At 41.5% G+C, this 22,042-nt stretch overlaps 1 protein-coding gene across 1 annotated transcript; it reads left to right on the forward strand.

The window, feature by feature from the left end:
* The first annotated feature begins 23 nt into the window (after positions 1-23).
* On the forward strand, positions 24-16,634 carry pex1 (peroxisomal biogenesis factor 1). Its single transcript, XM_040020989.1, has 24 exons — positions 24-254; positions 1,461-1,607; positions 1,750-1,833; positions 1,986-2,100; positions 2,248-2,933; positions 3,051-3,170; positions 3,301-3,421; positions 3,598-3,704; positions 3,860-3,945; positions 4,040-4,172; positions 4,395-4,491; positions 4,583-4,753; positions 4,851-5,005; positions 6,767-6,953; positions 7,082-7,248; positions 8,094-8,228; positions 8,329-8,393; positions 8,569-8,711; positions 9,656-9,759; positions 9,921-10,097; positions 10,512-10,745; positions 10,860-11,054; positions 12,783-12,913; positions 13,280-16,634. Exons 1-24 carry the CDS (start codon positions 147-149, stop codon positions 13,353-13,355), a joined length of 3,744 nt encoding a protein of 1,247 aa, XP_039876923.1. The 5' UTR covers positions 24-146; the 3' UTR covers positions 13,356-16,634.
* Positions 16,635-22,042: the final 5,408 nt, after the last annotated feature.

The following is a 22,042-nucleotide window of genomic DNA, read 5'->3' on the forward strand; positions in this document are numbered from 1 at the left end:
AATGCGTTCAACCGAATATCGGCTACTCTGGTCTGGCCTGGCACACACAGAGCACATCGATCGACTATGAGTTTGTCACACACTTGATGTTAGCGGTGCAGCTTGCTTGACGCGTTGAATGCGAAATAGAAAACTTTGTGAAAATCATGTTTAGCAATCAGGGCATTCAACCCGTAACTGTCACTTTTAGCAACGCAAAAAACTGCTTTTTACACCTTCCCTTGAAGCTAATATCACAGCTTTCCCTGAACGAGGTAAGATAGCCTAGCTAACCACCTAGCACTATCGTTTAGGTAAAATTAGTAGAAGCTTTGTTGACTTAAACCATTTTTAGCTAAAATGTTGGCCCGTTCTGTATGTTGTTCTATTCTTGTATTTTTTTTAACAAAATTAATGCTGCTGTAAATTAATTCCCGAGACCCTTTGACAGTTATTCACATTACAAAATAAAATGTGACTTCTGCAGTTTAGACCTCGCGTCAGGCTGCTCTCTAGATCAAATGAATTGGAAAGATCAGTTTTTCATGACTCCATTCACTCCACTTCGGCCCGGCTGGAAACGTGCTCTGAATATAGATAGAAGAGGAGCTGAGTCAAACACAATACTTCAGCATATGGAGAGAGAGGGTAGTTAGCAATTAGTATTTCAGTATTTGTTTCCTTCTCGGTGGAGCTGTTTTCGTAGCAGTTCCTTTACGGTTTCACTTGGTGGAGACAAAGGACTAGGTTAGAAATAAATCCGGGGTCTAGTGTATCTTTTAAAATGACTTTTCTAGCTTGTGTCCTGTTCGCTGTTATGAATGAACAGTGTTTTTCCTGATGAAGGCTTTCTGTTTATATTTGCACTTTTTTGGCTAACAGGAATTCCTGGTTCGTGGCTTCCTCTCCTTAAGTTTGACCTTTACTTACAAAGGATTCAGAACTGGGTTAACCCTGTCATTATTAGTCTAAACAGTGTAAAATGGATTGAATGAGGGCGATTTGTTTGCTCAAGCATGGTTGCAAGCAAGGATGGTGGTCATGGTGTAGTCTAGGGTAAACAAAAGGTGCTTCAGCAAACATGCAGTCATGTGAAAAACAAAGTACACCCCTTGATTCAGTAAAGCTTGTTGAACCACCTTTAGCTGCACTAAATTGAAGTAACCATTTTATTTATGTTGTTATTAGTGTCTCACTGTATTGTGGAGAAACTTTGTCCCACTCTACTTCACAGTGTTTGCAGGAATTTTTTTATGCACAGCTCTCTTTAGGTTCCGCATTTCAATCAGGCTGAGGTCTGGACTTTGACTGGGCTATTGCAACACACTGATTCCTTTCCTTTACAGCCACTCTGTTGGAGATTTGCTGCTCTAATTTGGGGTCTTTGCCAAGTTGCATGATCCCATGCAACTTGGCAATGACTGTAGAATACTTTTGTATACAGTGACATTCACAGTCAACCCATTTAAGGTCTTTTTCAGAACCAGCCTCTGGAGTTGTCCTGTGGTCATGGGCCTCCAGTGTTCCTCACCTGGACTCAAAACAGAGCCAGCTCCAGCCTGGACAGCCACAAAGTGGAGCTGTGTCGGCAGCTAGGAGAGAAGCAGGGCCTGACAGATGGAGAGCAGGTAGAGCCCCTCCGTGAGGAATCTGTTCTTCGCTGTATTTTCAGAAGAAGCTAATTTTCTCCATCTTGTGACAGTGTACAGTGATTGTCAGTTTCTGTCTGGACTTACTAGTTGTTTAGTTTACTGGTTTGTTTTTCCTCAGGGCTTCTTAAGGCCATGTCATCAGGTCTCATCATTGGATCGGGTGTTTGTGGAGCCTTTATCAGCTGATGACTGGGAAATCCTGGTGGGTAATTTAGTGACATACAGTATGTGAAACTTGTCTTCATACAAGTTTGCACTATTTTACACATTCTAATAATTACAAGGTGGCTTCTCCTTTTTAAAGCACACTTAACAAGTATTAATATATCACTTTTGTGTGACTGATATCGCCAGGAGCTCCACAGTTCTGCGCTGGAGCTGCAACTACTGGATCAGATCAGAGTAGTTTTCCAAGATGCCGTGTTTCCTGTGTGGGTGGACAACCACACGGTAATCTTTATCCGAATAGGTCAGTTTTGATACAATTATTCTATGTTGTTTATCAAATAACATGTGACACAAAAATATTGCAGTTATAATGGTTTGCCTGCTCAACTTGAGTTTTAAATGTTTGACTTCTATGAATACAGTTTAATTTAAAAAAAATTCTGCACAGCTTCACTTTCTCCACGTGTGCCCTACGGTCGCCTGGAGCAATTCACAGAACTTGTTGTGTCCCCGAAGATCCGCGCTGAAACTGGCACCCACACACATTCTCATCTAAAAGCCAACCCAAACTCAGAAAGTTTTCACAGACAGCCAAACATGGATTTCTCCTCCCCTTCAGGACGATCATCAGAAACTGCCTCCTCTACTTCTAACAGCCACCAGTGGGGTGGCATAGCCGACCTGAAAAGCCTCTTTCATCATATGATAAAGGGCGCTTATGACCCAGTTAAGGAACAACCGCCTTTACCTGAAATCCCCGCTCTCCTTACGGACTCTCTGTACAGAGTGTGCGGTGCACCTCCACACTCTCTCAGCACCATAAGCCACGTTGCAACTAATGCTATTCACATCTTTCCTTGGAGCCACAGTTTCAATGCTAGGCTGAGTGAAGGTCACTCCTCAATTACATATGGCCTTCTCTCCAAAGTCCCATCCCCTAAAGAAACGAGGGACAGAACCAAGCAGGCAATGGAGAAAAAGAAGAAGGCAAGAGTTACTAAGGAGACTGCTACGCCTGAAGGAGAGGAGGTGAAGGAAGAGGAGGCCATGGTGGTTAGGGCAGTGTGCCATTGTACCAAGCTGCTTGGATGCAAGGAAAGAAGCAAGGGAGAGATTCACAGTGGAAGAGTATGGGTGAGTATGGTGTCTGAAGAGAAGAATATCTATAGTTTATAAACAGTATTTTAACAATACTGCAGTGCCCTACTTCTTTCTGTTTCTGTTAAAATTTTTGTATCTTTAATTTTTTAGATTCCAGAGCCTCTGGCCAGCAGGCTTAATATCTCTGCCCATTCAACAGTAAGAATTAAGCCAGTGAAATCAGCTATCAAAGTAGCTTCTACTATTTGCCTACAACCCCTAAATCCACTGGTGAGTGCTGGAGTGTACATCTGTGTTACAGTGTCGGATGTAAATGAAGTACAAGGACATATAATTTGTTCAGCTTCTTTCCTTTCTGTCCATCTGATTTTTATTTTTTTTTTGACATTTTTCTCTTCAGCCTGAGGAGGATGATGAGGAGATCCAGACAGCATTCCTTGGTTGGCTGCACACACAGAGTCACGAACCTTTAGCCTGTCTGACAGCACGGTCTGGCACCATCCTCCTACATGGAACTGATGGTGATTCATTCCTGCACTTCCGTTACAAGCCGAAGAAGTGTATTTATAAATCATGCACAGACAGATTTGCATATGGCTATGTAAAGTTAAAAAAGGGGGTAATAATAAATATCTTAAATTAGCTTTTTTTTTTTTAAAAAAAATAATGGCCCTTCACTTTTTATTCTTTTCCATAGCAAAGTTAGAGTTTGCTTTAACTGTGCTGAAACCAGAACCACAGACGGAAGCTTCAGATCAGCTGTTTCTGCTAGCACCCACAGTTATCGAGAAGAAAGACATACAGGTATCGCCATGCAAATGGAGAATTATATATCTGTGTCTTTAAACATTTTACATGAAAACAGATTGCTTCATGCAGTTTTTATTAAAAAATTCAACACGTTTTTAAGAAAAAAAAGTCTTTGAAGTTGTTCAGTTATCTCTTTCTCTCATCTTCAGGTAGACAGAGAGCCAGTAACCACCCCAGCTGTGAAGCCTGAAGTTGAAACACCCCACCCAGAACTTCCCTCTCTTAGTATTCTTGGGTACGTCTTTTGCTAATTCAGTACCTATGCGTGATTTAAGCAGGAGATTGTTTTTCTCCATCAGTCTCCGTCATGTTTGGGTTTTTTTCCCCAGAGGGATGGATGAGCTTTGTAGAACTGGGTTTGAGTTTATCTCCCATAGCCTTCTGGGTAGTCCCCTCTCGATAGAGCTGGGTACCACTGGTCGGGGACTTCAAGGTGGAGCTCTTCTCATCACTGGTGCCAAGGTATCTCTTTACTTAACATTTAAGTTAACTACTATTGCTAACACAACGGCTGTCAATATAATTCATTAACATAAGATAAATTGCTACTTCATAGCATTGATGTTTGTTTGGGGTTGTTTTTTTTTTTTTTTTTTTTGCAGCTTAAGCTCACTGGAGAACACATATTAACCAGTATTGTTTTGTTAAGTCTGCAACATGTTGTGCTGTAACTTCTCTCTTCAGGGGAGTGGGAAGAGCACTCTATCCCAAGCCTTTTGCAGGAAAGCTAGAGAAGAGCTGGATGCACACGTTGAGGTGGTAGACTGCAAAAAGCTACAAGGTCAAGAAAGACTTCATGAATATTTGCTGTCTGAATGGAAAAGAAGGATAAAATTTAACTTAATTAAAAAGATGTTTTGTTTTCCTTTTAGGCAAAAGGGTAGAAACTGTGAGACAGAATCTGATGGACATTTTTGAACAGGCAGAATGGAGGCAGCCCTCTGTTGTTCTACTTGATGACCTGGATCGTTTGACGCGGGCACCAGCCTCACCTGAACATGAACACGGCCCGGAGGCACTGCTTCAGCAGCACATTGCTCAAAGTAAAATATTTTCTTACCTGTGGGAATGCCTTTTGACAGACAGGATCGATAATCATTTCCTGCTTTGATGAGTAATGTTATCTCACTGTGGCTGCAGGCCTGCAGGATGTGGTGGATGAGGTGATGCTTCACTCTAGCCTGGTGTGTCTGATCATTACCAGCCAGAGTGAACACTCCCTCCATCCCTCTCTGACTGAGGTACACGGTTCCCACTTCATCCAGGGATTTGTAAACATCCAGCCACCTGATCAGGTCGGCACTCATCCACATCCATATGTACAGGGTGGGTCATTTATATGGATACACTGTAATAACATGGGAATGGTTGGTGATATTAAAGTCCTGTTTGTGGCACATTAGTATATGTGAGGGGGCAAACTCCTCAAGATGGGTGGTGACCATGGTGGCCATTTAGAAGTCGGCCATCTTGGATACAACTTTTGTTTTTTTCAATAGGAAGAGGGCCATGTGACACATCAAACTTATTGGTAATGTCACAAGAAAAACAATGGTGTGCTTGGTTTCAACATAACTTTATTCTTTCATGAGTTATTTACAAGTTTCTGACCACTTATAAAATGTGTTCAATGTGCTGCCCATTGTGTTGGATTGTCAATGCAACCCTCTTCTCCCACTCTTCACACACTGATAGCAACAGCGCAGGAGAAATGCCAGCACAGGCATCCAGTATCCGTAGTTTCAGGTGCTGCACATCTCGTATCTTCACACCATAGACAATTGCCTTCAGATGACCCCAAAGATAAAAGTCTAAGGGGGTCAGATCGGGAGACCTTGGGGGCCATTCAACAGGCCCACGACGACCAATCCACTTTCCAGGAAACTGTTCATCTAGGAATGCTCGGACCTGGCACCCATAATGTGGTGGTGCACCATCTTGCTGGAAAAACTCAGGGAACGTGCCAGCTTCAGTGCATAAAGAGGGAAACACATCATCATGTAGCAATTTCAAATATCCAGTGGCCTTGAGGTTTCCATTGATGAAGAATGGACCCACTATCGTTGTACCCCACATACCACACCAAACCACCACTTTTGTTGGTCCAACAGTCTTGGAGGGATCCATCCAATGTGGGTTAGTGTCAGACCAATAGCAGTGGTTTTGTTTGTTAACTTCACCATTCACATAAAAGTTTGCCTCATCACTGAACAAAATCTTCTGCGTGAACTGAGGGTCCTGTTCCAATTTTTGTTTTGCCTGTTCTGCAAATTCTGTGCGCCGATCTGGGTCATCCTCGTTGACACGCTGCAGCAGCTGGAGTTTGTAAGGGTGCCATTTGTGAGTAGCTAATATCCGCCAAAGGGATGTTCGACTAATGCCACTCTCCAGTGACATGCGGCGAGTGCTACGCTGTGGGCTCTTGCTGAATGAAGCTAGGACAGCCACCGATGTTTCTTCATTACTGACAGTTTTCTTGCGTCCACATTTTGGCAAATCCAACACTGAACCAGCTTCACGAAACTTAGCAAGCAGTTTGCTGACTGTAGCATCGGAGATGGGTGGTCTTGTAGGGTGTCTTGCATTGAAATCTGCTGCAATGACCCGGTTACTGCGTTCACCAGATAACAACACGATTTCGATCCGCTCCTCACGTGTTAACCTCTTCGACATGTCAATGGCTGTGAACAAAGAGAAACTTGTAAACAACTCATGAAAGAATAACGTTACGTTGAAACCAAGCACACCATTGTTTTTCTTGTGACATTACCAATAAGTTTGATGTGTCACATGGCCCTCTTCCTATTGAAAAAAACAAAAGTTGTATCCAAGATGGCCGACTTCTAAATGGCCACCATGGTCACCACCCATCTTGAGGAGTTTGCCCCCTCACATATACTAATGTGCCACAAACAGGACTTTAATATCACCAACCATTCCCATGTTATTACGGTGGATCCATATAAATGGCCCACCCTGTACACACACAAGCACAAGTACACACATACAAAGTAGAAAAGAAAAAAAAAAAACATCGATCGTTTTATTGTTTGCAGGCCCAGAGGGTTGAGATTCTGCACCATCTGATCCTGAGGAAGTCCTGCCTGTCTGTTGAGACTTTACAGAGTCTTGATATCGGGGCTGTTGCTAAGGAGACAGAGGGATACACACCTCAAGATCTAGTACTGCTGTTAGAGCGGGCTGTTCATGCTAACACTATGCTAAGAGGACACAGTGAACAAGGTATCAAAGACTGATGAAATTCCCAATAGATCAATTTCAGGTCTTCAGATTCTTCCTGCATCATGTGACCACTGATGCTAATGTAGAGTTATTGTCCAGATGTATTCATTGTGCCCTGTATTTTGCAGGAGTGTGTCTGTCCTGGAGGGACTTTGCGCAGGCTCTCAAAGGCTTCACACCCCCCTCTTTGTGGGGTGTAGACCTCCACACCCCCAGTGGATTTGGGTTGGACAGGGTAGGAGGGCTAAAAGAAGTGCGACAGCAGCTTATGGACACCATACTGCTTCCTGCTAAGGTCAGATGGCTGTTGCTTTTTTCAAAATGTGTTTTAGCTGCAGTGTGGTATAATGAGCTACTATCTAGGTATTTTAAAAACCATAATTACTATTGATTGTTGTACAGATGAGCTTTGGAAAGCATCGGCATGAGTGGTGATGAGGGGCTCAGCACAGACAAAATGAAAATAAAATATTTGAATCAGCTGATTTAGAAACAAACAAAAACTACAAGCAAAGTAATAATAAGACTTCCAAATTATGTAATTGCCTAGACCACTAATATATTAAAACCTCTTTTATTCAAGCCGATAAAGCGTCTTTTCTTTCTGGAGAGGTGGAAAACCCGTTTATTCAGCTTGCATGAGTCTTATAGTAGTAGAGAAAATCCAGTGAAAGGTCTTATAACTAATGAAAATGCTCATCATTTAATTTACCTTAGGGTTCTTCAGATCCCTTGCTTACAGCCCAGTCTTTGAGTTGCAGTATAGTTGCATCATCTAAAGGTCCCCCAGTTGACCCTTTTTTGACAATTATTTTGATATATTTACCTCAAATATGACTGACAATGACGCTTCCAGTTTCAGTACATAATGAGGGTGTTTTCGGAGCGGTGGGTAACTTTGATCTATTTTTATCATGTAATCTTTGATCCTGTGAGCCCTCAGACTGCTCTGTGCCGTGTTGTCATCAACTCATCACGGTGGTTTTAGGGAAAAGACATGGCTGTTAATGTTTGAGCTTCTTCCTTTTTAACACTACTTCTTACAAATGAAGGGAGGTCTCCCTTATATCAGCAGACAAGGCTAGAATTCAGCATAATTTATTGCACAGTCACTGATTGTGGGTCCTTGGTGTGTTGCAGTATCCGGTCCTTTTCGCCAATCTTCCTATCCGCCATCGCTCAGGAGCTCTGCTGTATGGCGCTCCTGGTACAGGAAAAACGCTGCTGGCCAGAGCTGTCTCCAAAGACAGTGGTATGAACTTTATCAGCATCAAGGTAGGCTCTGCTTCAGCTTCGTCATTAAAATAAGACTGCCCTTCTGTATGAGAGCAAAGTTTCTACAGCAACAAGATATTTTTTTAAACTCTCCCTCCAGGGACCTGAACTTCTAAGTAAGTACATTGGAGCCAGTGAGAAGGGAGTCCGTGATGTCTTCCAGAGGTTAGTGAACTTTTAAACTCCTCCCGGCATCGCTGTTGCTGTGTTATTACCTTTTGTTGCAAGTTATAATTATTAACATAAAACATTTGAAGTAATGGTAAAGTATTGGCGTTTCACATAAATGAAATGTTTTCTTTTTATTTCCTTCAATCACTTCTTCTTCTGCCTCTTTTAGGGCACAAGCCGCCAAGCCCTGCATCCTGTTCTTTGACGAGTTTGACGCTCTGGCTCCCAGGAGGGGCCACGACAGCACAGGTGTAACCGACCGCGTGGTCAACCAGCTCCTCACCCAGCTGGATGGAGTGGAGGGACTGCAGGGTAACGTCATACATCTTTAAACTATACACACAGTCATCATCACGAGTGCTTTGTAGTAATCTGCTTTAACTCCTGACTGACTCTGTTGGGATGAGATCAGAAGTGTTTGAAGCCGTTTAAAGTTTAGTGGGGGTTAAGTCTCATGAAGTCCATTCAGTTTTTTTCCCTCCTGGCTCAAATGGACCTTTGGGTGATGACAGAGCATCTAAGCATGACTTTGATAATTTAATGTTAACAATTTTGGGATTGATGGGGAAAAACAATATACATATAATGGATTTTTTTTTTTTTAATTAAATGTGATTATGGCCACTGTTTAGTCAATACATTAATAAAATAAGGGTGAATCTACACTTGGCAGGGTTACCTTGTACTATACCCTTGCACAATTGTCCTGCCTCTCATGGCTGGCTTCCACTCACACTGCACTTAACTGTGTAGACCCGAGTGCTCTTCACTCTTGCACTCACATGGTTTCGAAAAACACTTTTCCAAAGTACAGTGATGATTTTATGCATTTTGGGGTTTGAACTATGCTGTTTTCAGAGCAGTAAACGTTCCTCTTGAATGCCTTATAGATTGCTCAATTAGTTACTTCAGATGAGCTTCTCATCGGAAAAAACACTGAAGTTCTATGCTTGGGCTCAGCTATTGCCTCTTCAAGTGAAGGTTCACTAAATCATGACCAAGCATGTTATGCAGTGGTTACAATATATCAAACGTGCTTCATTGTGATACTTATGACTAATATGAATACGCTCTAAACCTTGGGCCAGTACATTTGAACAATATAGTTGGCTATGAAAGGTTATAGAGATGTAGTTAAACCTTTTTGTGGACGAATTAGGAGCATTTTAATCTGTCTTGAAACATACTTGGAGGGATCTTTAATTCAATTCAATTTAAAATAAATAAATTTGAATTCTTCGTGTTTGTCTTCATAGGTGTGTACGTGCTTGCAGCCACCAGCCGACCAGATTTGATTGACCCGGCCCTGCTGAGACCTGGACGGCTGGACAAATCCCTTTACTGCCCTCCCCCTGACCTGGTTTGTTGGTTTAAAAGAATATTAATAATTATTAATTAACATCACTTCACTTCTAAACTCATTATATATGTATCAGTCCTTAAAAGACAAAAAGTAATGTTGAGTCATGTTACATGAAAGATTCTTGGGTTTTAAATCGAGCTATTGTGTCACATTTCCAGGAGGCTCGTGTGGAGATCCTGAAAGCGCTGACTGCAGGCGTCCCCCTGGCTCCCGATGTTGACCTGGAGCAGCTGGCAGCAGCGACAGAGCAGTTTACCGGGGCAGATCTGAAAGCCTTACTCTACAATGCACAGCTGGAGGCTGTCCACAACAGCATAGGCACCAGTGCACCACATGTAAGTCTGTTGTACTTAAAGTATTGTCTGATGACTGTGTTATTATGTATTACCTTAGGTTAATAAAACAGGAAGTCAGGGAACTGTTGTCCATTCCATTATTTATAGTTCATTTTGTAGCAGCCAAGCATTTTTTTTTAGCCCCTCAGGCAAATTAAATAAAGTATTTTGTATGTGTCTCAGCATGTGAATTGCTCCAGTTCTGAATCCATTATCAGTTTTCAGCTTAATTTAAATTATCTCCAACCTTAGTGACAAGAAATGTAATGGAATAACTTACCTGAGGCACAGTAGGCTTAAACTAATTTCAAACTGAGCTGTAGTATCACAGTTAAGACCCACGTTGGACACTACAAATCCTCGTGAATCCATATATATGAGCGTCTAAACCCACTCTTCCTATGTGGCAATCAGGAGCTGAACTCTGGCTCAGAAAGCGACATGAGCCTTTCCTCCATGATCTTCCCGAACAACCAGGGCAGTGGGTCAGACGACTCGGCGGGAGAGGGAGAGTCAGGCATGGGGCTGGACCAGTCTATGGTGGTCGTGGAGCCCAGTGAGCTTCATGCAGAAAACAAACACCACTACGGCAATGTCTGGAGACTGTACTTTGAGAGTTCTGAGTCCGAGTTGGAGAATTCAAAACCAGTGAGCACTACTACCACATAGTACAAGTGTAGTACTAAGTATAGGATTAAAAAAATGTTATCACTCATAATTTTTGTGTGTGTTTTTCTTCCTCCGATCCTCCTGCTTTAACAGAACTCCCAGTGCATCTCTGGACCCAGTTCCATAAACACTGACTTTACTGGAGGATCAGTTCGTGACCACGCTAGCTCAGTCAATCCTGCGTACATGCCCTCGCTCCAGAGGGGATATGAAGAGCTTGGCCGAGAGCAACTGGAGCGACTACAACAAGAGATTAATAACATCAAGAACAACTACAGGAAAGCCAATGTGAGTGACTCCAATGAATATATTTGAGCGTCTGAATGTGCTGTTATTCTGATTAGGACTTTTTTCATTGTAGTTGGCTTCACTAGTCTTTTCCATCCTGTAGAACCAGGTCTTCCTATATGAGCTACTACAGGGAGTGCAGAATTATTAGGCAAGTTGCATTTTTGAGGAATAATTTTATTATTGAACAACAACCATGTTCTCAATGAACCCAAAAAAACTCATTAATATCAAAGCTGAATGTTTTTGGAAGTAGTTTTTAGTTTGTTTTTAGTTTTAGCTATTTTAGGGGGATATCTGTGTGTGCAGGTGACTATTACTGTGCATAATTATTAGGCAACTTAACAAAAAACAAATATATACCCATTTCAATCATTTATTTTTACTAGTGAAACCAATATAACATCTCCACATTCACAAATATACATTTCTGACATTCAAAAACAAAACAAAAACAAATCAGCGACCAATATAGCCACCTTTCTTTGCAAGGACACTCAAAAGCCTGCCATCCATGGATTCTGTCAGTGTTTTGATCTGTTCACCATCAACATTGCGTGCAGCAGCAACCACAGCCTCCCAGACACTGTTCAGAGAGGTGTACTGTTTTCCCTCCTTGTAAATCTCACATTTGATGATGTCCACAGGTTCTCAATGGGGTTCAGATCAGGTGAACAAGGTGGCCATGTCATTAGTTTTTCTTCTTTTATACCCTTTCTTGCCAGCCACTGCTGTGGAGTACTTGGACGCGTGTGATGGAGCATTGTCCTGCATGAAAATCATGTTTTTCTTGAAGGATGCAGACTTCTTCCTGTACCACTGCTTGAAGAAGGTGTCTTCCAGAAACTGGCAGTAGGACTGGGAGTTGAGCTTGACTCCATCCTCAACCCGAAAAGGCCCCACAAGCTCATCTTTGATGATACCAGCCCAAATCAGTACTCCACCTCCACCTTGCTGGCGTCTGAGTCGGACTGGAGCTCTCTGCCCTTTACCAATCCAGCCACGGGCCCATCCATCTGGCCCATCAAGACTCACTCTCATTTCATCAGTCTATAAAACCTTAGAAAAACCAGTCTTGAGATATTTCTTGGCCCAGTCTTGACGTTTCAGCTTGTGTGTCTTGTTCAGTGGTGGTCGTCTTTCAGCCTTTCTTACCTTGGCCATGTCTCTGAGTATTGCACACCTTGTGCTTTTGGGCACTCCAGTGATGTTGCAGCTCTGAAATATGGCCAAACTGGTGGCAAGTGGCATCTTGGCAGCTGCACGCTTGACTTTTCTCAGTTCATGGGCAGTTATTTTGCGCCTTGGTTTTTCCACACGCTTCTTGCGACCTTGTTGACTATTTTGAATGAAACGCTTGATTGTTCGATGATCACGCTTCAGAAGCTTTGCAATTTTGAGACTGCTGCATCCCTCTGCAAGATATCTCACTATTTTTGACTTTTCTGAGCCTGTCAAGTCCTTCTTTTGACCCATTTTGCCAAAGGAAAGGACGTTGCCTAATAATTATGCACACCTGATATAGGGTGTTGATGTCATTAGACCACACCCCTTCTCATTACAGCGTTGCACATCACCTAATATGCTTAATTGGTAGTAGGCTTTCGAGCCTATACAGCTTGGAGTAAGACAACATGCATGAAGAGGATGATGTGGACAAAATACTCATTTGCCTAATAATTCTGCACTCCCTGTATGTATATAATTACTTTGTGATTGATTGTGTAGGAAGAGTATGCTTATGTGCATCCAGCTGCCAAACAACCAGGCCTGCTGCTGCGCCAAGCACATGTGAACGCCGCCTTGGCCGTGACCAAACCCTCCCTCAGCCAAGCCGACTGGAAGAGATACACAAAACTGTAAGTGAGCAGTACAAATGAAATAATAGGATTTTATAACAGTTATTTGTTTAATATTGACTTTAGTATGCTCAATTTATCAAGGACATCATAAGATACTTAGTGTCATCAACAGGAGGAAATTAAAAACATGAAAAACTGGTTCCTGACAGGTAGCGTCAATGGAGGACTAAAAAAACAAACAATGTGAAAAAACAAATCTTAGTTGCAGTACTGTGTATTTTGGGAAATAACTTGAACAACTAAATGAGAGTAGAGAAACTGCACACGTAGTAGTTGCTGTTTTACTACTCCGCTCAAAAACGTAACTTTGCATTCTGATTTGATTCAGTGTTTTAATATAAATCTTTTTAAAACTTTCTTTAGGTATGAAGGCTTTGGCGTCTCTGGAGACAGAAAATCTGTCAAATTTAAACCTGGACAACGTGTGACTTTAGCGTGATCAAACATTAACAGTTTAACCATTTCAGCCTAATTTTGACATTGTAAATGATTACGTTGTGTGTGTATATAAAGTTCTTTACTCAGTTGGTTGTGAATTAGACTGGAAAGGCCTTGAATGTAATTAATGCACAGACGCACATTATAATGAAGTATAAATTATGAACATGTTTTAATTAAAAATGATCATTTTCTCCGACTTGTTTTCTGTAAGCATCTTGGATCATTTTAGCTTGAATGGGTTTCTTTAAACACAGTTGATTTTCTAACAAAACACTGAATATTATTGTGGGAAGTATTTAAAAGCTAAAGCAGGGTTGAAACTTTTGTCGTGACAGACACTTTGACTTCACAACACAAAAAGCACAAGTAATTAATAACATTAATGATGACTCAGTTCCATTAAACTACCTAATAAGCCATGACAGTGAACCAGCAAGAACAAATGTAGGAGCATTTCTCTGCTTTCTCTCCATTAGTGTGTCAACACGTCCGCTGCTCTTAGAAGTTTATAAAACTAACGAGAACGGTCAAGGTGCAAGTTACTGTGAAGTAGATGATTCACACTCCACACAAAGGAAAACACCTGTATGTGAATTGAGACAAAATGTGTTTTCAAAACACTGAAACACTTTCAAATATGTCACAGAACAGTTTACCTACCACTTTATTAGGTACAATTGTTCAATTGCTTTTTAATGCAAAGTTTCTAATCAGTCACATGGCAGACTGATGTACAGTATCTGCACATGTTTGAAACAACCTGCTGAAATTCAAAACGTGTGTGCAAATGGAGAAGCGAGGTGACTTAATTTAAAAAGTGTGGGAGTGTCCTCCCAAGAGGGACAAAAGGACCCCCTAATGATCCTCTACCTAATCACACGAGCTAAGGTGTGAAAACTGGTGTAGGTCACAATCAGCCAAGGTTTTGGGTGAACCCATTGTGAAACCTTTATGACTACATTGTACCCCTCTTTTGACAGGTACCCTGTGGTCATATAGCTTAGGTAATGTTTTTTTGAACATTGTCATGTTCAAGAAACTCAAATGGCCTCCACAGTCACCAGATCTCGGTCCAATAAAGCATGTGGGAGATGCCTCGGACATTCATCTGACAAATTTGCAGCAAATATTGGAAGCTATCATCTCAATATGGAGCAAAATCTCAGAGGAATTTTCCAGCACCTTGTTGAATCTGTGGTAGCATGCAGGTCTGAACGCACTAACATTTCATTCTAAAAAAACCCCCGATATTTTGAAGTTTTATATAATGGTATAGAAATGTGTGAAGATGTTAAGGTTAATTTTTCTTGTTGATTTTTCTCTGTACATTTTTCGCCTTTATTTTTGAGTCCAATGAAGAAAGAAAACTGTGGGCTACGAATCAAATGAGAGAGTAGGTCCCAACCACCCAGCTGCTGGGTCACACAGACGCCACAGATTAGTGATTTATTTTAATGGCTAGAAATATAAAACCGCATTGAGAAAGATTGAAGTCAAGACAAATTAGAAAAAGAAAAATCTGAAAATGGAGTCTATGGCTGTAACCTTTCTGCACTATAATCAGCACACAGGGATATCACCAATCACCAAAATCTATCAGTCTAGCAGCAGCAGTCTATTTGAAGATCTTTTTTTTCAAAATCAGAAGCTTTTCAAGGTTTTAAAACACCATGAAAACGTCTACCAATACTTCCAATACTAGGAAAATGCACTCTTGTGTTCTAGCATTTGTAATAAAAAGCTTTAGAAACAGTAGGATCAAACAACAACCCTTCCAAAGTGTCCATGGCCTCTGTTTGGCTCCAATCGTCCTTTTCTTACTGGTTTTAACCGATCAGTGCCTAAAATATCTGCAGGTCCTGTATCTCGGTAACTTTTGACCAAAGGTTCCCACAACACCTCAAACTGAGTCTTTCCTGATTCTTCACCCTGCAATAAACAGCCTTGACAATATTTTCCTACTGAAGCGATATTCCTGCTCTCAGCCTACACACACAGGCACTGGCAGGTTCTGCACTGGTAAATATAGACACTCAGCGCTGATTTTGGCTTCCTTTAGTCTTGTGTCAGTCCCACACAATGCAGCATGAAAAAATGGCCCAGTGGGAGTCTCTCCGCTTCATAATCAATCTGTCTCACCTGTAATGAGGCAAAGTCATAAATTCATGAAGAAAGCACTTTTAAAATTACACAAAGGAGGAGGCGGCACGAATAGGACTTTGACTAGAAGCATTTCATTTCCGTCTCATGGGACTTAAGGAAAAATTACTGTTGCCTTATTGATCACGGGGCAGGAAATTCTCTGTCTGCCAGTTGTGCAGAAGCAGCACGGCAGAGTCGGCTTAGGAGCCACACCTATTGTGTCTCAAAAAAACCAAACAAACGTGCAATGAAGGTTGAACATATCTTACACCTGGTTGAGGGATAAGACATTTGTTTTATCTGAAGCAGCTTTGGCAGGTTAGAGGGCTGGCGGTGGGGAAATCCAGAAGATTTATTGGTGCATCAGACAAACGCTCCCTGTGGTTGTGAGTTCATCGTCATCCATCTTTCATTCTCCCACGGCTCTTCTTCATCAAAGCGCCACGCAGCTGAACATATGGTGACTTTTGGTGAATTTGGGTGGAAATTATAGGAGCTAAATTTCCAATCCCAAAAACAGGCACCCGGGGCAATGTTTACCTCATTAACTGTCATATCATCAGCCCCTCCTCCACCACCACCTCCTCATCACTGGTGCTCCAGCTCTTCAAAGTCAATGCAACTGATTCAAGGGCTCTGGTATACAACAAAGCACTCGTTCATTTTACAACATCAAGAGGCGTCAGCCTTCACTAAAATTAGATGCTGATCAATGCAAAGGAGAACAGGCCTTGCTTGTGACAGATTTAGATGAAACAGACAAGAGATGATATATGAGAAATAGAAAAAATAATAAGGGATGCTGTGATGGGAATTGACTAAAATGCATATAATGGAATAAGTGAGAGGCGGAGATGAGAGATGAGTGTGGGACCGTTTTAGCTCTGTTAGGTTTTGTTTCTTCTTGACAGGTACATTTCCTGGCAGGGATATGACTGCAAGGTACAAGAAAAAGTAGGGCATTTTCTTTTCTTTTTTTATGAATACAGACACCATTGTTCTGTAGTTGTTAAAGTGTCAGTAATTTGAAGACAGGTTCAGTTTGAAACTGAGGCGAAACTAATTTAGCGTCCCAAATATTTGTGAATTTTCTAAGGCGGTTTGGTTTCTGATGTCAGGAATTAAATGAACCCTGGAAAAAAAAGCAAACAGGAATTTTTGAAATCTACTAATCCAGTGAAACACGAATTAGTAGATTCCTCAACATATCCTCTAGATTTTGTGGTAAGATTGCTTTCTCATCCGTCTCTGCTCGGCTGTGGTCATAAACCATTTCAGGTGTTGCAATTAGCGATACACATGAACTTGGCCTCTTCTAAATTTACAGCAGTTTCCCAGTGATTCAGGGCGGGCACGTCTTGGCAGACTGCACCTCTGGCTCTATTAGATGCGCATTAGTCCCGTTGTGCCTGTAAAACACTTGCAATTGCTGAGTGACTGCAGCACTCTGTGAAGAGCTCTTCAATCAATCACCACAGCAACAGCACCAACGACGATAAGACTTTCAGATTGCTGAGATTAAGCAACTGTTGGGGCGGGAATGGAAATCACTTCCAGACTTGTACTCATTCATCTAAATCACAGTTTCCCCACTTTCAGCGGGATGATCTTTGTCTGGGTTGATGCAATCATTTCGCCCTGATAATCCTGGGTCAGGGCTCCGGGTGCTGCAGCAGCAGGAGGAAAAGTAAGAGTCAGTGCACATGCGTCTGTTCAGAAGTAATTTACTTACAGTTTCTGTCTTTATTGTTCGGATGGAGCTGATGTTTTATGCATGTGTGATGTAATTTATTTGTGGCTATGCACTTTCATTTTCCCCTCGAGATGGATCGCAATCCCTTTGGTGAGCACGCTTTTCCTTTTTTCTTCCTACACCAATTCCTTGTACAAGTAATTCCAAACTGCTTACGTCTCATTGTGAATATAGAGAAAACAAAGCCTTCTTCCTACCACAGTATATGGAGATTTTTATAAAGTGTATTTTAACTTATATATGTAAAAAAAAAAAACACTTGGATTTTAAGAAAAGCTATTAGACTGCAGCTTCCAGCTCTTTTCATTCGGCTCCATATGGACTGAAAATTGTTGCCCTTGGGTCAGGTGAATAATAACACACAAGGGAAATGGATCTGTCCCTGCACTCATCAATAGCATCAGTGTTGTTTCTGATACGTGCCAGATTGGACTAAAGTCTAAAGAAATGAGAAAGTGAATGCAAGCGGAGAAAACAAGTCAATACGAACTTGGAACCACTCTCCAGTGTATTTTTTTTCTCCTCTGCCTGTTAGCTGCTATTTTGGCACCATTAGATTTGTGATTTACTCGAGTAAGACGACGTTTTGTCAATAACACCCTTAGGGAGAAACTGAACTATGGCAGCGCATTCGATAATAAAAGTATAGTTTCATTGTTTGTATTGGCTTCACCCTTAATCTTGCTTTGAAGATGCTTTGCTGGTGTGGTAAGAAATCTCTAAAAAGGCACAAAGCTTCCTGACCCCCCAAGTCTTCAATGCAATGGAAATAGAAGCGGGCCAACAAACAGCACAAGACCAATTCTAACTCAGAGTTTAAAAGGATTAGTTCAACCATATCACACACAAAAACATTTCCCAAAGAGAAGTTTAGTGGGATTTTGAAATATCTCTAGCTGGCAAATCTGCTGCTCTGAAGATAAAAGGAATTTTACTGCAATAAAAAAAAAACAAAAAACAAACTGGCAGAGAAAATAGCTGCGGATCTGCAGACCTCGCCGCCATAGTATCAGCTGCAACCATGTTGTTTGTGAGTTTGTCTGGGCTGACCCTTAAATGCTATCAAGTGGATGCTGGTGAGTGCAGAAGGAGCGATGAGTTTGCCATGCTAGCTTGTCTGATAACCTGCTGTGGAAGTGTGCATGCCCATGTAATCAGTTCCAGCCTTAATCTGATTTGATTAGTGTGTCCTCCTGGATGAGGAGACGAGATGCGCCCTGCTGGCTCCGGCCCTCGGGCTGCTGTCTCGCTCTCTGCATGAAGTCTCCAAGAACTCGTAATGAGGCCAGCCAAGTCCTTTTCCTCTTGCTTGTCGCAGATGAGCGTGCGTGGAAAAATAAACACAGACAGCACTCTTGCGTACACAAACACCGAAACACACAGTGCACCTTATATAATAAAAACAGATATGGATTTGTGGTATATAGAAATAAAATCCCCACTGATCTGCAGCTGAGGATGCATTCAGAATATATTGATCGATATAGCTGTAAAACAAGCAAATAATACAAGTGCCTCAGTATGAAACACTGTAATGCAATGCATTGGTCTTCACAGAAATGTTGCATAGCATTAGTTCTGACACATCAGAGCAATTGCTGATGCCCTTCTGATGGCATGCTACGTGAACTTCTTTACCGTTAGTGCAACCCACACCCACCCAAGCACCTACAGTTCATAACCTTTTAACTTAGTCAGTGTCAAACCCATAGCCACTAACATCTGCTCTGCTGCTGCCTGCCCTGTGTAGACATGGGAGAATGGGAATGTGTGCTCTTGCCTCCTTAAGCTCCCCAAGTACATGTGTGGAAGGGCGGGGAGGTCCTAGAACAGAGACATACCACCAACTTCTGTTACTGCAGATAAAGTAGCAATCCCACTTTTGACTCAAGTGATCCTGACACAACACCAGGCCCCTTTTACTTCAGTAGCCTAAACAATACAGTTACTGTCAGTATTTTAATCTGATTCTGTCATGTAGCTGACTGTAATTTTCTATACAACCAAATTTGGATTTAGCTCATATTCATTCCTCATCTGTTGCACCTCAGGAAGACATGCAGAAGCCTTAGTAAATCACCTGCCCTCTGGCACTGGAAAGTGGAATGTTTGATTTCTTGAACATGGAAAATAGAAAAGACTGAACTAACCCAGTTAAAATTTATACAGGGAGACATATTACAAGGTGGGCATGCACAAAATCCGAGCCCATCGAGTTGCCACCATTATGAATATTTGGGACTGTAGGACGGCGTGAGGTTTGTCAGTGTTAAGATTTGATATGTGAACTGTATGTCACACTTAACATGAACTGATTTTAAGTTTAGGGTTTTGGTATTCCTCTGAGTAGCTACTAGATATTCACAAAGAGCATCAGGTCTACTGAGTAATCCACTCTACCAGACTGGCTGTTCTCACATACACAGCACAGCTTCCCCTCGCAGGAATGGAGCCATTTAACTGTGACAGTTCAAATAACTGCACGCTGCGCGTGAGTGAGAGACACTGTGACTGAAACGAAGGCTGGGTGGGAGGCAAGAGGTAGAATATTTTCTTCCTCGCTTAAGAGAGTGAGAGACAGATGCTGTTAGGCACTGACTTACATTTCTAATGAGCACAGGGCATCAGTATCCATTAGTGTGAGAACAATCTTCGCCTAAAGACGGAGCTCGGTGGAGGTTCCTGGGCCGGGTAGCAGATAGAGCCGTCAAGCAGGAAATGGTGTCACACACTAAGGAGTAGGGAGCCGCTATGACCTGCGTGTTGGGAAATAAACATCCTGTGACACAGCCAGGCATGTAATGGGAAAACCCAAGCACCAAAACCAGGGATGTATACACAAAAGGCAAACTGAGATTAAATATTGAGTTTAAAAACAAAAGCTGGTGCTTAGTAGTTCACGAGTTTCACTGATATATTTTTTTTTCATAAATCTTTTAAGGATTTTCCAGTGACTGCTCTGAAAGTAGTGATATTATAAGTTTGAAATTCATGTAATGTGTCACTAACAAAAGTTGAACTATTTAGCTGTGAAATATAATATTAACTTTGAAAATTGCATTTTCTGCCGACTTCCACACAGAACTCTATTTCAAAGTAAAAGGGCAGATTCATAAAGATGAAATATTGCTTTAATAAAGGCGACATTCTCTGTGAGAGAAATGCCTGCTCTGAAAGTGGCACAACATAAAATGCCACATTTGTGGTTGCTTTGAATGGAGCTGTAACAGCTTCTGGACAGACGGAGATGAACCTGCGGTCTCTGCAGGAGGTCTGTGAGGTGGGATGGTGGAGAAACTATTACTCACCAAGACAATTCTCACCCACCTGAATGCAAGGTGTGTGCTGTTTATGATTTACTGTTCAGATGCTGAACGTTTTTATTTAGCTTGCATTATTTGGTTATTTTTAGCTGAGTTTTTATCCTTAGTCAAGATGATCCCACAATGCTTCACTAACAATGGGGAGACCAATCCATGACTGATATATTTCCATTCTGTTTTTATCCAAATTTGCTTTTACTGCATTGCCAGAGTGATTCTTATGTTAAAAAACAAAGCAGGTATTTTAGAGCTGGTACTGAATGGCGGATCTAAATCTGATGGTACTTTTCTGTGTCCATTCCATCAGTTTTGACAGAATCAGCAACACCATTGGCTGACATACAGCTGTGTACTTATTGACCATGATTTGAACCAAAAAATACAAGTGCCACTGATTTACAGTCCAGTTGTTCTATAATTTGGCATATCTCAGCCTTTTCCTCCCGTTTTCCTTCCTTAAGAATGATTCCTTGACAGCCACCTTTCCATTGAGACCATTTCAGGTTGGGGCTTCAGTGAACCGCTGATGGATCAACTGAAGGGACAGATGCATCTCTTGGGTCCTGTGTCAGGGATTTTCCCTATTTCTTAAGGACATGACTTTCAGATACTATTCATATGCCCCAGATATTTTTTTTTAAGACCTGACAGTTCTTCTTTTGTCCTTGACTTGTTCAGTTTCCTCACATTTTAAAGGACACACTGCACACCATGGCAGGAGATCCCAAGTTTGTAGCTAATTGTGCAAAAATACAATTTTATGCATGATCTTTGGTTAGACTCAACTAAAAAAATGGGGAAAAATATTCTACTTCTAATAAAATGCATAGAGAAATTTAGTCTTAAATATGTTCTTTGTTAAGTTCTCTGTGTCGACACAACACTGGTTGAGTTAGGTGCTTTTTCCTAATGCTTGAGTGATAAGTTACCATAAAGCGGCTTCAAAAACAAACCAAAACATCACTTTCAAAATTTTCAGGTACAAGGACTGCATTGAAAAGGAGTGAAAAAGTAGACAATGACCAAAGAAGGTCTTTAAACTTTTGCTCAAGACCACTTTAAAGAATTGCTGGAGAGTCTGACAAAAATCGTGAAAAGTTTGGTGGCGTTTGAAATGAAGGACTCGATCTATACTGCGGAAAGCTTGTCACGGTCAACGAAAGGTTCGTAAAGATATCAAGATGCGAGTCTGACTGTTTTTGGAAACTGAGGATTTAACCAAGACATCTGCAGACTGAGATGCACTGGAGAAAAAACCTGGTTAACTCAAGAACCAAGAAAAGGACTGAGGTGAACAGACTGGAAAACACCCACTTAACTTAGTTCCAATATGTCTGGTCCAGACAAGTTGGTTTGGCGAAATCTTGTATCACATATCAAGAGCCCAGAAGAACCCTGGTGCTGGATCTGGGTTTATCAAGCAAACTTTAAAGTTTAAAGCCAAGAATAATTTAGGACCATATTGTG

This window comes from Simochromis diagramma, unplaced genomic scaffold (genome assembly GCF_900408965.1).
Source record: "Simochromis diagramma unplaced genomic scaffold, fSimDia1.1 OVJJ01000753.1, whole genome shotgun sequence".
NCBI lineage: Eukaryota > Metazoa > Chordata > Actinopteri > Cichliformes > Cichlidae > Simochromis > Simochromis diagramma.

Bases quoted from the DNA above. Each gene is read 5' to 3' on its own strand.
- pex1 (XM_040020989.1), top strand. From the start codon at position 147: ATGTTTAGCAATCAGGGCATTCAACCCGTAACTGTCACTTTTAGCAAC. The intron at 7,249-8,093 runs GTCAGATGGCTG...GGTGTGTTGCAG, and splicing joins CCATACTGCTTCCTGCTAAG to TATCCGGTCCTTTTCGCCAA. The intron at 10,098-10,511 runs GTAAGTCTGTTG...TGTGGCAATCAG, and splicing joins TAGGCACCAGTGCACCACAT to GAGCTGAACTCTGGCTCAGA.